Source organism: Myotis nattereri, assembly GCF_964212035.1.
Source record: "Myotis nattereri genome assembly, chromosome: 4".
Taxonomy (NCBI): domain Eukaryota; kingdom Metazoa; phylum Chordata; class Mammalia; order Chiroptera; family Vespertilionidae; genus Myotis; species Myotis nattereri.
The window spans coordinates 88,200,280-88,213,143 of record NC_138079.1 but is presented as its reverse complement, the minus strand read 5'-3'; the positions used below and the strand labels follow the sequence as shown (position 1 = coordinate 88,213,143).

Sequence of the window (12,864 nt, the reverse complement as noted above, 5' to 3'; positions counted from 1 at the left end):
TCCCTCACATCGATGTTTCTCTCTTCGTGTCTCGACCTCCCTTCCATTCTCCCTAAAAAAAAGAGTCAATGGAAAAATATTCTCGGGTCTGGGTTAACTAGAGTAAAAATAAAATCCACATAATCATAGCTGCCTTTGAATTGTGTTCAGGATTGAGTCAGATGATATATGGAAACTACATTGCAATCTTCAATATGCCATCCAGCTGTAAAGTGATTTATTTTCTGACTCTTTAAAGTTGCCCTGGGTGATTTAGCCATCTTCAAATAACTCACTAATGTCAATGAATTTCTTTTTAGAGGTAGTGAGGACTTTTTCTTTATGTGGTTTAGGTGATGTATTTGCACATTGCAGGTTATGCCCTGACAACTGGGCAACTTATGAAAGCCTTTCACCCACATTATATCAACCAACGGGATGCCTTTGGGCAAGTTAATTAAATGCTCTCTAAACAGTTTTCTAATTCTTCAATGGAAGTGATAATGTTCAGAATATTACCTGAGATTGGAGTTTGGTTCAGCAACCTTGGTACGGTATTTGAGTGCTGACTAAGAAAGAATTCAGAGCCAAGACTCACATAGTTCGTCACAGAGAGAGATGTGAGCTGTGGGAGAAGTGAGCCAACAGGCCCTCTGTGGGCTCAGGAAACAATTTACAGAGGCAAAAGAAGGGCTCTTGGAACTTAAAAGAAAGAAAGCAGGGATATAAATGTGGAAAGGCTCCCACTTGTTCCAGAGAGAGCCTTGTTCCAGAGAGGGCTGGGCCCTCTGTCCTAGGGGCTTTTAAGGGAAGGTCCCAGGAGAGGATCTCAATAGAATATTCATCAGCTTTCCCGGGTTGTGGTCTCCACTGATTGGCCAGTGCCCGTGCAGGAAGTCATTATTCAATGCAGCTGGCCCTAGTGAGCAATGCCTGGCTTTGCTGCTTTTCTGGGCCTGGGGCTGAAACAGCTGAGGCCCAGATGTTATCTCTAGGGCTTAATGCTTCAGGGATCGCGGGTGCAAGGGCTTGTATTCTCCAGCACTTAGCTCCTCCTCTAAGGGGGTCTGCCACATGACTAGCAATATGAAAGGTCAGGGGATCTAAACCTCACGACTAGTAATATGAAAGGGGAGGAAAAGTCACCCTGGAGGCAAGATTCCATCCTACAATTGTCCATTGCTAGACACCCCAAGCTTTGCACCTGGTGACCTTCAGCACCCGTCCTACTCTGCTCCTGTCTGTCTACCTATTTCACAGGTTTAGGTGGGGATTAAATGAGAAGCAGAGTGAGTACCTGGCTCAGAAATGTTTTATAAGTGGGAGAAAGTTACAATTAGAGATGGCCATTATTACTTCTAGGCCAGTGATGGCGAATCTATGACATGTGTGTCAGAGGTGACATGCGAACTCATTTTTTTGGTTGTTTTTTCTTTGTTAAATGGCATTTAAATATATAAAATAAATATCAAAAATATAAGTCTTTGTTTTACTATGGTTGCAGATATCAAAAAATTTCTATATGTGACACGGCACCAGAGTTAAGTTAGGGTTTTTCAAAATGCTGACACGCCGAGCTCAAAAGGTTCGCCATCACTGTTGAGCCTTTAATTGAAAATACACACCTCTTTTCTTTTCTCAGTGGCAATTATAGATTTAGCCTCCGTGGGTTTTAGGAGACTATTGCCTTTGATGATGAGCTTTAAAAGAGGATAATATAATGACAGAAATTGAGTGATGTTAGGGATAATGGTAGAGGTAAGGTGAGGAAAGTGTTTCCCAAACTTCAGTCTTTTGTACACCAGCCTGCCTATTATTGGCATATCCACATATCACCTGCACTCTTTTTTACTTAATATTATTTTTAAAGCTTAAATACATTTTAAAAAAATATTTTTATTGATTTCAGAGAGGAAGGGAGAGGGAGAGAGAGCTTGAGACATCAATGATGAGAGAGAATCAATGATCGACTGCTTCCTGCATGCCCTCTACTGGGGATTGAGACTGCAACCTAGACATGTGTCCTCACCAGGAATCAAACCATGACCTCCAAGTTCATAGGTCGACCCTCAACCACTGAGCAACACTGGCCGGGCAAGCTTAAATACATTTTTAAAGGAGTGTTCATTTTATAATGAGAAAATGAAAAACCAGTGTCATTTGACAGACATTGCGAGTAACTTGGAAAATAAAATTAATCTCATCACAAGCAGTCATGACATTCTAGCTAAATGCTGCTGTCTGCTAAGGGCCAGTCAGAAACCGCCTCCTTTTTTCAACAAAATGGGAGGTTGGCATATGTTATGAGTTAAAGAGATTCTGGCACCAAACTGAGATCTTCTTTTGGACTCCGGAGCACGGAGGATTGTGGAAGAGGGAGTTGCCTTCTCATTTGTAAGTCGATGTAGTTTAAAGTCAGTCCCTGCAGGCTCTCAGACCTTCTGGGTACCATGGAGGGAGGAGGGTGGCATGTTTCACATTTGGGGCGCCTCGGTTAGTGCTTGCTCGGGACATCTGGTGGTTTCGTGTCTGTGTGGGTGGGGTTCTCTGCAAAACCTCTTTTCCAGAGCTGGGAAGGGAGCAGCTGTGGATACTGGGTATGGTGGGAGGAACTTGCCGGGGGTGTAGGGATGGAAGCAGTCTCCCTCTGCATTAGTCTATTAGCCTGTCATAACAAAGAAACCCAGACCAGGGGCCTTGAACAACACACATTGATTTCCTCATAGTTCTGGAGGCTGGAAGTCCAAGATCACGGTGTCCGGTGTCCACGGGGTTGGTTTTTGCTGAGGCCTCTTTCCTTGGCTTGTAGAAGACCATCTTTTCCCTGTGTCTTCACATGGTCTTCCCTCTGTGTGTCTGTGTCCTAACCTCTTCTTTCAGAGGATTGGATTAGGGCCCACCCATTTTAAGGCCCTATCTCCAAATACAGTCACATTCTGAAATACTGGGGTTAGAACTTGAATATTTGAGTTTTTGAGGGACATGATACAGCCCATAACACCCCCTTTCCATTCCCTCCACACCCCTCTATGCCCCCACCGCATGTCTCCCCTGATCTCTGACACTCACCCTCTCTCCCTCACAGGATTGGAACCTTCTTCTGCCCTCTGCTGCCCTTTATCCAAATGATTACTCTTTTCATCATGTTTTACGTCAAAAATGTGAGTCAGTCTGAAGTCGGAACCAATCAGCGTGGCTCAGTCACATGTGACCCCGTGGTGGTTGGAATCAGGAGTGGGAGGGTGTGGAGGTGGGCTGAGAAGGTTTTCGGGAAGCCAGTGTCTGGCTGGGGTCCCCCTGGCCTGCTCACAGATGGTAGGCGGCCACTCCTCTCTCTTCAGATCAGCCTGATGATGAATTTCCAGCCTCCGAGCAAAGCCTGGCGGGCCTCCCAGATGATGACTTTCTTCATCTTCTTGCTCTTTTTCCCGTCCTTCACTGGGGTCCTGTGCACCCTGGCCATCACCATCTGGAGGTAGGAGATGGCGGCCTTAGGATGAGGTTTGAGAGCTGGGGTTGGGTGGGTGTTTTAAAATGTAGGTTTTATTATTATTCAGATTTGGTGAGGCCGACAGATCAGGAACTGACTGCCACTGAAAAGATAATTTGTTATACTCACAGATCCCCAAGAGGGGGCACACCCACCACAAAGGACGGAGGAGGCACATGGGCAGGCACCAGGGTAGCTCAGGAGGCAGAAGGGGCAATGGGGAAAGGTGGGCAAGAGCCTTTATTGTGGCTTCCATGGGAAGGAATGGTGAGGCAGAGTAAGGACTGGCTAGTTTGAATAATTTCAGCGGGCTCTGTGATATTGGAGTTGTCTGGAGTTGCCAGATATCTGGCCCTGGGGTGATTGGGGCAGGAGAATAGTGACCCAAGGTGTGAGAGCTTGATAGAGGGTGGAATGCTGGCTCTGGATTAGTTGGTTTGCACATGAGAGACTGAGTTTGTAGGCTAGCCCAGGGAATGGCAGTCTCTCCAGGGTCAGTAGAGCCTGCTAACCATCAGAGTAAAGAGACATGCTCAAGGCAGTGTTCAACCCCAGGTTCCCTGGCTAACCAACGGACACTACATCCAAGGGAGGGAATAAGTCTGAGTTCGGGGCCCACCCTCATGACTGGCTCAGCTTCCTCACTTTCTGAAAAATGGAGAAAGGCCAGTTCCTCCACCTGGAGAACAGAACTGCATCTAAATAAACTGAAAGGCACTGTCTGATCAGGCTCTCTCCTACTTCTCCAACCTCACCCCCATCGGCTCCTTCCTCCTTTGGCCCCACAGCTCTTGCTCCATTCCTGAGACTCTCAGAGCTCCTCCCCACGTGGAGTAGCGTTCTCTATTTGAAGAGCTCTCCCCACCCCCTTTGCTTAGAGACCTTCTTTCCATCCTCTGCTTCTTGGCTCCAAAGTCATCTCCAAACTCTGACCTTCAGGACCATCCTTGTCTATTGTCAGTTCCACCCCTGCTTTCTCCCAGGCCAATTTCTTTTCTTCATTCCATAGTCCACAGTCAGAAATGCGTTTGTTTGAATCTTCGTTAATTGTTTGCTCATTGGTTGTCCATCTTTCCCACTAGAACAGACATCTGCGAGGGCAGGTACCATGTCTGTTTTGTTTACTATGGGTTCTCCAGGGCTAAGTATCTAGCACAGTGCCTGGTCCAAGTGCAGTAAAACTAGAATGAATGAATGAATGGAGGGAGGGAGGGAGGGTTGGTTTTTAGGATACATGTGGAACTGGAACCATTGGCAATTCAAGTGGCTTCAGAGCAGGCTACTCTGCTTCACAATGTCCTTGCTACTCTTTTTTGTGTTTCTTCCTAACCAGTCCCTTGTTGCCCTCTAGTTTCTGCTTGTTCATGACCACTGAGTGCCCGTGGCCATCATTGCCACACCTTCAGGTTCCATAGATTACAGGGTCCCCTCTTCATATTTCTGAGTTCAAGTCCCCAAGAAAGAGAATCTGGCTGCCCCAGTTCATTTCTTTGAGCCGGGGTACCACAGAGGCTGCCGTGAATTGACTACCGTTGGCTCAGATCCGTGGTCGGCAAACTGCAGCTCGCGAGCCACATGCGGCTCTTTGGCCCCTTGAGTGTGGCTCTTCCTAAGCCTTAGGAGTACCCTAATTAAGTTAATAACAATGTACCTACCTATATAGTTTAAGTTTAAAAAATTTGGCTCTCAAAAGAAATTTCAATCGTCGTACTGTTGATATTTGGCTCTGTTGACTAATGAGTTTGCCGACCACCGGAGATGATTCTTCTGCCTGAGCGCTTGTCCTCAGGATGTGGGTCATGAGTATGAAATACACCAGCTGGGGCTGGGAGAAGGTTTCCTCTGGAAGGGAGGTGTGGGTGGAACCGGCAAGAACTGCTGATTCCAGAGCCTAGAAAGGGCAGCCTGAGTGTAGTTCAAACTAGACCAGAGTCTCGCACTACAGGCGTTTTTCTGTCCCTTGTTTTACCAGATTGAAACCGTCCGCTGATTGTGGCCCGTTTAGAGGACTGCCCTTCTTCATTCACTCCATTTACAGCTGGATCGACACCCTGAGTAAAAGCCCCAGCTACCTGTGGGTGGTCTGGATCTACCGGAATCTCATCGGCAGCGTGCACTTCTTTTTCATCCTCACCCTTATCGTATTGTGAGTGGGGCACCTTGGCAAACACTTTACTGACACAGCATGCGGACAGCCACAGGGATGTCTGGTGGGAAAACAAAGGGCTACAGAATAGCTCAGTGTTCTGGATGATCCTGACTCGGCCCCTGAGTTTTGTTTGTTTGTTTGTTTGTTGTTAATCCTCACCCAAGGATATTTTTTCCATTGATTTTTTTAGAGAGAGCAGAAGGGAAGAAGGGAGGGAGAGAGAAAAAGAGGGATCAATGTGAGGCAACATTGATTGGTTGCCTCCCACATGTTACCGGGACCGGGGATGGAATCTGCAACTCAGGCATGTGCCCCTGACCAGAAATTGAACCCAAGACTCTTTGGTGCTTGAGCCAATGCTCCAACCACTGAGCCACAGCAGCCAGGGCTGCCCTTGAGTTTTGGGGTTTTTTTTAAATATGTTTTTATTGATTATAGAGAGAAGAAGGGAGAGAAAGAAATAGAAACTTCAATGATGAGAAGTTGGCTGCCTCCTGCATGTCCCCTACTGGGGACCTGGCATGTGCCCTGACCAGGAATTGAACCTTGGTCTCCTGGTTCAGGGTCAATGCTCAACCGCTGAGCCACACCGGCCAAACCGGCAGGCGAGGTGATTTTTTTTAATGTTTAATATTATCTTAGAGTGTGGTGAGGTGTTTTTTTGCCTGTTTTATGAAGAAAGCAATACCTGCTTTGCCCCTCATAAGAGAAAACATGAAACTAAAATTTAAAAAAAAAAAAGGATATGAGAATGCTTAGGACAATTATATGTGTGATTCCTTCTGAGACTATAATGTATTAAAATGGGTTGGGCATTATTGATACATAGGATAGTGTATTTTCATTTTCAAATAGAAAAAGATCAACTTCTGACTTCTTGTAAGAAAAAAAAAGTAGATCTGACAAGACTGGGCCCGTTTCCTGCATGAACACCTGGTTGGCTGAGTAATGGCTGCCCCTCTTGGAAGCCCAGCCCTGATGGCATCTGAGATTGCAGGTCCTTGTGTGGAGACACACACACACACACACACACACACACACACACACACACACGGCTCTCCGTCAGGCCTTCCTCCCCAACACTAGGTTTCCATTGGCCTCTTTAAAATGGAAAGTTCTGCCCTAGCCGGTTTGGCTCAGTGGATAGAATGTCGGCCTGTGGGCTCAAGGGTCCTGAATTTGATTCCAGTCAAGGGCACATGCCCGGGTTGCGGACTCGATCTCCAGTAGGGGGCATGCAAGAGGCAGCCAACCAATGATTCTCTCTCATCATTGATGTTTCTCTCTCTCCCTCTCCCTTCCTGTCTGAAATCAATAAAAGTATATATTTTTTTAAAATGGCAAGTTCTCTGAGTGTCTTGCTCCTTCAAACTCCTAATTTACTGGGGACCTTGTTAGAAATCTGGAATCTGCCTTAGCCAGTTTGGGTCAGTGGATAGAGCACCGGCCTACGGACTAAAGGGTCCCAGGTTTGATTCCAGTCAAGGGCACATGCTTGGGTTGTGGGCTTGAACCTCAGTAGGGGGCGTGCAGGAGGCAGCCAATCAATGCTTCTCTCTCATCATTGATGTTTCTATCTCTCTGTCCCTCTCCCTTCCTCTCTGAAATCAATAAAACATGTATTTTAAAAAAAAAATGAAATGTGGAATCTCAGGCCCTACCCTAGACCTGCAGAACCAGCACCTGCATTTTAACAAAGTCCCAGGAAATTTGTGTCACATTCAAGTCTGAATAACACCATTCAGATTCATAAATGCTGGCTGCACATTAGAATCATGTACATTTTTAAAATAGTGATGTCTGGCCCCATAGTCAGAGAAGCTCAATGAATTGATCTGAGGATGGGCCATGGCGTGAGTCCTTTTACCACCTCTCAGGTGATTCCGTGTGCAGAATGGGGACAGCCATTGCTATAATGTACTCACCCTATTACTCAACCAGACACAACTTTTCAGGAACAAATCTATTTTCAAGTAAATGTTTTCATTCCTTTGCACCCGATTGTAATTCAGAGCCTGAAAAATGCCTGCCATTCTTTCTTCTCGTCTCTTCCAGAATCATCACCTATCTTTACTGGCAGATCACAGAGGGAAGGAAGATTATGATCAGGCTGCTCCATGAACAGATCATTAATGTAAGTTCTGCTGGACCCATCTGTTATCCTCTCCCCCTTTTTAACATTTTATAATGGAAATTTTCAAACATATTCCCAAACAGAATAGTAACATGAGCCCCCACCTGCCCACAACCCACCCTGACAACCATCAGCAATTGTGTCTTCTTTTTTCTTGTTGTTGTTGGTAATCCTCACATGAGGGTATTTTTTCCGTTGTTTTTTATAGAGCATGGAAGGGAGGAAAGGAGTGGGCAGGGGAGGGGGGAGAGAAACATCTATGTGAGAGAGGCACATCGACTGGTTGCCTCCCACACTCGCCCTGACTGGGGCTGAGGAGCGAACCTGCAACACAGGTACATGCCCTTGACCAGGAATTGAACCCGCGACCCTTTGCTGCACAAGCCGATGCTATAACCACTGGGAAACACCTGCCAGGGCAGCAATCCCTTCACTGCAAATCTCTGGGTTATTTTAAAGAAAATCCTAGACTTTATACCATTTTATCTGTAAAAACTTCTATATGCCTAAGATATACAGACTTTTAAAGAAAGAGAACCACAATACCAATCATCACACCTGAAAGAAAACTTAATAATTCCTTACTACTCATCCAATATCCAGTCAATGGTCAGATTTCCCAATTGTATCATTACGTGTCTTTTTACATTAGGGTTGTTTAAATCTGGTTCTGAAAAAGTGCCATATGTTGTATTTGGTTGGTATGTCTTTAATGTGTCTTTCAATCTATAACTGTTCACTCGTCTCTTCTCCTGCCATTTATTGTTGAAGAAAGCAGGTCACTGTGTTGTAATAATTCCCACATTCTGGATATATCTGATTTTCAACCTGTGGTGTTTGGCATGTTTTGGGGTGTTTTTTTTTAATGTTTTTATTGATTTTTTTAGAGAGAGGGAAAGGGAGAGGGATAGAGAGATAGAAATATCAATAAGAGAGAAGCATCATCAATTGGCTGCCTCCTGCACTCCCCCTCCTGGGGATCAAGCCCACAACTTGGGCATGTGCTCTGACCAGGAATCAAACCAGTGACCACTTGGTTCATGGGTCAGTGCTCAACCACTGAGACACACCAGCTGGGCTGGCATGTTTCTTTTTACTTTTTAAATATATTTTTTTTATTGATTTCAGAGAGGAAGGGAGAGGGAGAGAGGAACATCAAAGATGAGAGAGAATCATTGATTGGCTGTCTCCTGCATAGCCCCCACTGGGGTTCGAGCCTGCAACCCAGGCATGTGCCCTGACCAGGAATCGAACCGTGACCTCCTGGCTCATAGGTTCATGCTCAGCCACTGAGTCATGCCAGTCAGGTTCTTTTTACTTTTTATTTCCTGTAAACTAGTGGTGAGATGTAGAGATCTGATTAGAGTCTAGCTCAACTTTTTAGCCAGAATACTTCATAGATGATGCTATGAGCATCTTATAGCATTTGAGGTATAAAATGTGATTGTCTTTTTTGTGTGTGATGTTAAGAGCGATCAGTGCTTTGTTAGCCTGACTCATCCATTGTAAAGCTCATCAGCCTTATCTCTAATGGCCTTGGCAGCCTTTGATGAGTATTGCCTAGAGAAGATCCATTTATTTCATTATGGATTACAAAATAGTGATACTCTGATTCTAGAATTCTTCTGCATATATTAGCTGGAACTCTATAAAAGAAGACTTTTGCTCAGCAATGATTTGATTACCTTGCATTCCCAAATTCAGTGCTTCCGTAGAGAAGATTTCCAATTAATAAATGTAGAAGGAATGAGGGGAACAGAAAATCATCATAAAACAAACAGCACAGTAGTAATTGTTACAAGTGAGATCCACTAGTGGAAACTAAAATTAACGAGTGAAAATTGAAGGGAAAACGAGGGCATGAGACCTGGATTCACCTGACTAGACAGACCATCAATGGTGCTCGCTAGCCGACCTCAGCTCAGGTGGAACATACCACTCTCGTATCTGCAACAGGTTCACAGGAAAGCAACTCACCCCCCTGGGGAAGGCATACCCTCTTCCTTCCTTCCCCTTCCCAACTAGGGGATTATTTAACTCGGTCTATTCCATTGACACAGATAACTTTGACAAATGAAATAGATTTGATGTCCTTAGATGCAGAGCTATAAGCTTTGACATTCTCAGTGGGAGGACAGGGCAGACCCAGGCAATGCTGGGTGCCCACGCAGGGTTCTAGGGCAGAGGGAATGCCAGGAAGGGAGAGAGAATAAACCATTTGTCCTGGGCCTTTGACAGTGGCATGTAAGCTGCTTCTAGCATCCAGGCTGGAGAAGGCTGCTACTCAAGCCTGCTAGGGGAATTGCTTTAGAGGAGAATATCCTAATTCAGGAAGGCTTTGGGGGATCAGTTGGCTTTACTATGACATGTTTTATTTCATCAAGAAAAAACATGGCGGCAATATCCATCCAATGGACCCTACCTGCCTACAAAGAAGTCTTCCCTTCATTTGCTTCTCAACTCCACATCACCATTCATCCTCCATGTTTGCCTTTTCCTTTTTCTTCTTGGCAGGAGGGCAAAGATAAAATGTTCCTGATAGAAAAGTTGACTAAGCTGCAGGACACAGAGAGGAGAGCAAACCCCAGCTCGTTCACACTGGAAAGGACAGACGTGGAGGTGAGGCTGGAGGCCGCCTTGGGATCCCTGTGACCCCTACTTGCCTCCCTGTGCAAAGGACATCAGGGAACTAGAATCACATGAGGGCACTTCACTTTCTATGTTTACACATTTCTGTATTTTGTATTTAAAAAACCGTACTCACTCATTCAACACTTTCCAGGCCTGGCCTTGCTCTAGGTGCTGGGCTATTGTGGTGAACACAGCAAAGGTGTTGTCCTCATGCAGTTTGCATCCATCTTTCCTATAAATTGAATCATACAAAAGTATATCCCACCGAGATGAGAAGTGCCCTGAAATCTCACCCCTCTACATTAATGTATATTCTTCCTGATCTTCCCTCTAGGCAGCTGCAAACATACTACATGCATCTCACATTTTTATTTATTTATTTTTTTTACAAAAGAGGGGTTATAGTATATACATGTATCATAACTCCCCCCCCCTTAATATCTCAGACATTGTTTCAGTCTGTACATATTTGGACATTTGGATTGTTTTCATGGTCTTTAAGATCACAAACAGTACATAATGAAACATTTTTGTTATAATTATTTTAGGCAAGTATTTCAGCCATAGGACGGCCACATAATAATGTTAATAGATGTTGCCATAGCACTCTCTTAAGATTTTACTAGTCTCACTCTTACCAGGAAGGCGTACGAGATGCCTGGCACCCTGATTCCAGAGCCTCTGCTGGCTTCCCTGGTGTCCTGGAAGATACAGATAAACAGTAAACCCATCTTATTCAGATGCCACTAGTTCTGGAAGTTAAGACTTTGTCAGAAGGAACTGTTGTGTCAGTTACTATCTGTGCGATTAGTACTATCAGCACCATTTAGCGTTCTAGAGGCTCAACTCTAAATCCTGTGGAGGCAGGGACCATGTCGATGGCCTTGCAGCCCCAGGTCCTAATCTGTTACCTGGCATAGTGTAACTGCTCTGTGACACGAAGGGGGGGCGGGGGGAGAATGAATGGAATCACAGCCCCTAAAGAACACAACAAAACATGTTTGATGTTTCTATGGTTGAGCCTTGTCCTTAATCTGTCACCTCTCCATTTTAAAATTGGGGCGGGGGGGAGGCGGGTGCACATACCTTCCCAACTATGCAACAGGACCTGGGCTCTTTTCCAGTGATAAGGCTGCCTCTTTTCTTCTCTTTCAGGAGCCGGCCCCTTTGCACAGCAGGGAACATGAAGCTGCTCATGGTGAGTAACCCAATTGGCGCCAAAGAAGACCTAATTTACCTAGAGGACAAACCCCAAGGTAGAGGGTCAGAGCTGCTCATGAATCAGTTACTCGTTCAATTGCAAGAACCTACCCAACGTGGCTTTAGCAAAAGCCCAAGAGTAATTCTTGCTTTAACAGCCGGGGCTCACAATATGTCACAAGAACCTGGTTTCTTTCTGTTCAGTTGTTTTCCATGTCAGCTCCTTTCTCAAAGAGGCGCTTCCTAATGATTGCGAGGCAGCTTTCTCAGCTTCTTCTGTCAACTGGCCAGAGCTGAGTCACCGGCCTCATCTGTAGATGCAGGTGGAACAACCGTACAGACCACAGGGGCTGAGACTGGGGGAGAGTGGCTTCCCTAAGAAAACCTGTGGCTGATGCCAGAGGGGAATGAACGCTGGGGAGGAAACAAACAAACCGATCAACTCATCTTTTGGGGGATAGCATTTACTGAGACTTATCCAATGATGGGAGTTCAAGGGGCAGCGCTGAAAAGGAGGAGGCAAGGAAGGCATGAGAAGCTGAGTTCTCTTGAAGGCCAATTTGGCCTTTCCCTTGGAGAGCTGGGGCAGGGTGTGTCTGTGCTAACTTCTCTTTCCTGTGTCAAACCCAGACCTGCGATTTAGGAGGTCAGTTCAAGAAAATAGTCCAAAGGCCTGAGGATGATTGTGGTGGCCAGACACCAATCAAAAAGGACAGACGATAAAGATGGAACAACGTTTGGAGCTTCTCGGAAGAAAATTCAAGCCATCTGGTAGGAGTAGAAACTGACCACAGTGTAAATACTGAAGTAAAACTGGCCATTCCCTGCTGCTATTTAACACTTGAATTGCTGATTTTTTTAAGATAAAACATTTGGGATTTTCTAATAAAGACTGTCGTAATATTTTAACTAGTTCACAGAAACCTTGGAAAAGATAACCTGGGAATGATGTATTTTATCTTTAAGAGATGTGCATATGAGTTATTGGTCCTTAGAAATCTCTCCCCCCAGACCTCCCAGACCTGGCAAAGGTTTGGAAAGTGGTGCTCAGACAAGTGGTACAGCCTGAATAAAAACGTGGTCCTCTGTCAGGGGTGTGATGCCTCCTCAATTGTAGGACCTGCATTTGTTCATGACTTTGAACTAAAAATATTCCAAAAGTGAAATACAAACAGGGGTCTCAACTATGAACTCTGTTGCATATGAAGTACATGAGTCTTTGGGGTTGGACGGGGGTGTGGGTGTGGACAGGACTCTGACCTGTGAGGTTTTATATGTGAC

The 12,864-nt window shown here is 45.3% G+C and overlaps 1 protein-coding gene and 1 long non-coding RNA gene across 2 annotated transcripts in view; one reads left to right on the top strand and one right to left on the bottom strand.

The window, feature by feature from the left end:
* TMC5 (transmembrane channel like 5) overlaps positions 1 to 12,675 on the top strand; it is a 44,729-nt gene extending 32,054 nt beyond the window's left edge. The window contains exons 14-20 of the mRNA XM_081089781.1: positions 3,065 to 3,140; positions 3,321 to 3,454; positions 5,442 to 5,615; positions 7,674 to 7,752; positions 10,267 to 10,371; positions 11,539 to 11,581; positions 12,214 to 12,675. Coding sequence (XP_080945907.1) covers positions 3,065 to 3,140; positions 3,321 to 3,454; positions 5,442 to 5,615; positions 7,674 to 7,752; positions 10,267 to 10,371; positions 11,539 to 11,581; positions 12,214 to 12,260 — 658 coding nt within the window. The 3' untranslated portion in view covers positions 12,261 to 12,675. The remainder of the gene's footprint in view (positions 1 to 3,064; positions 3,141 to 3,320; positions 3,455 to 5,441; positions 5,616 to 7,673; positions 7,753 to 10,266; positions 10,372 to 11,538; positions 11,582 to 12,213) is intronic.
* Positions 10,517 to 12,496, bottom strand: LOC308518185. Its single transcript, XR_013995926.1, has 3 exons — positions 11,470 to 12,496; positions 11,022 to 11,084; positions 10,517 to 10,615 (listed from the first exon to the last, which is right to left on the bottom strand). It is a non-coding gene; the product is annotated as an uncharacterized lncRNA (long non-coding RNA).
* Positions 12,676 to 12,864: the final 189 nt, after the last annotated feature.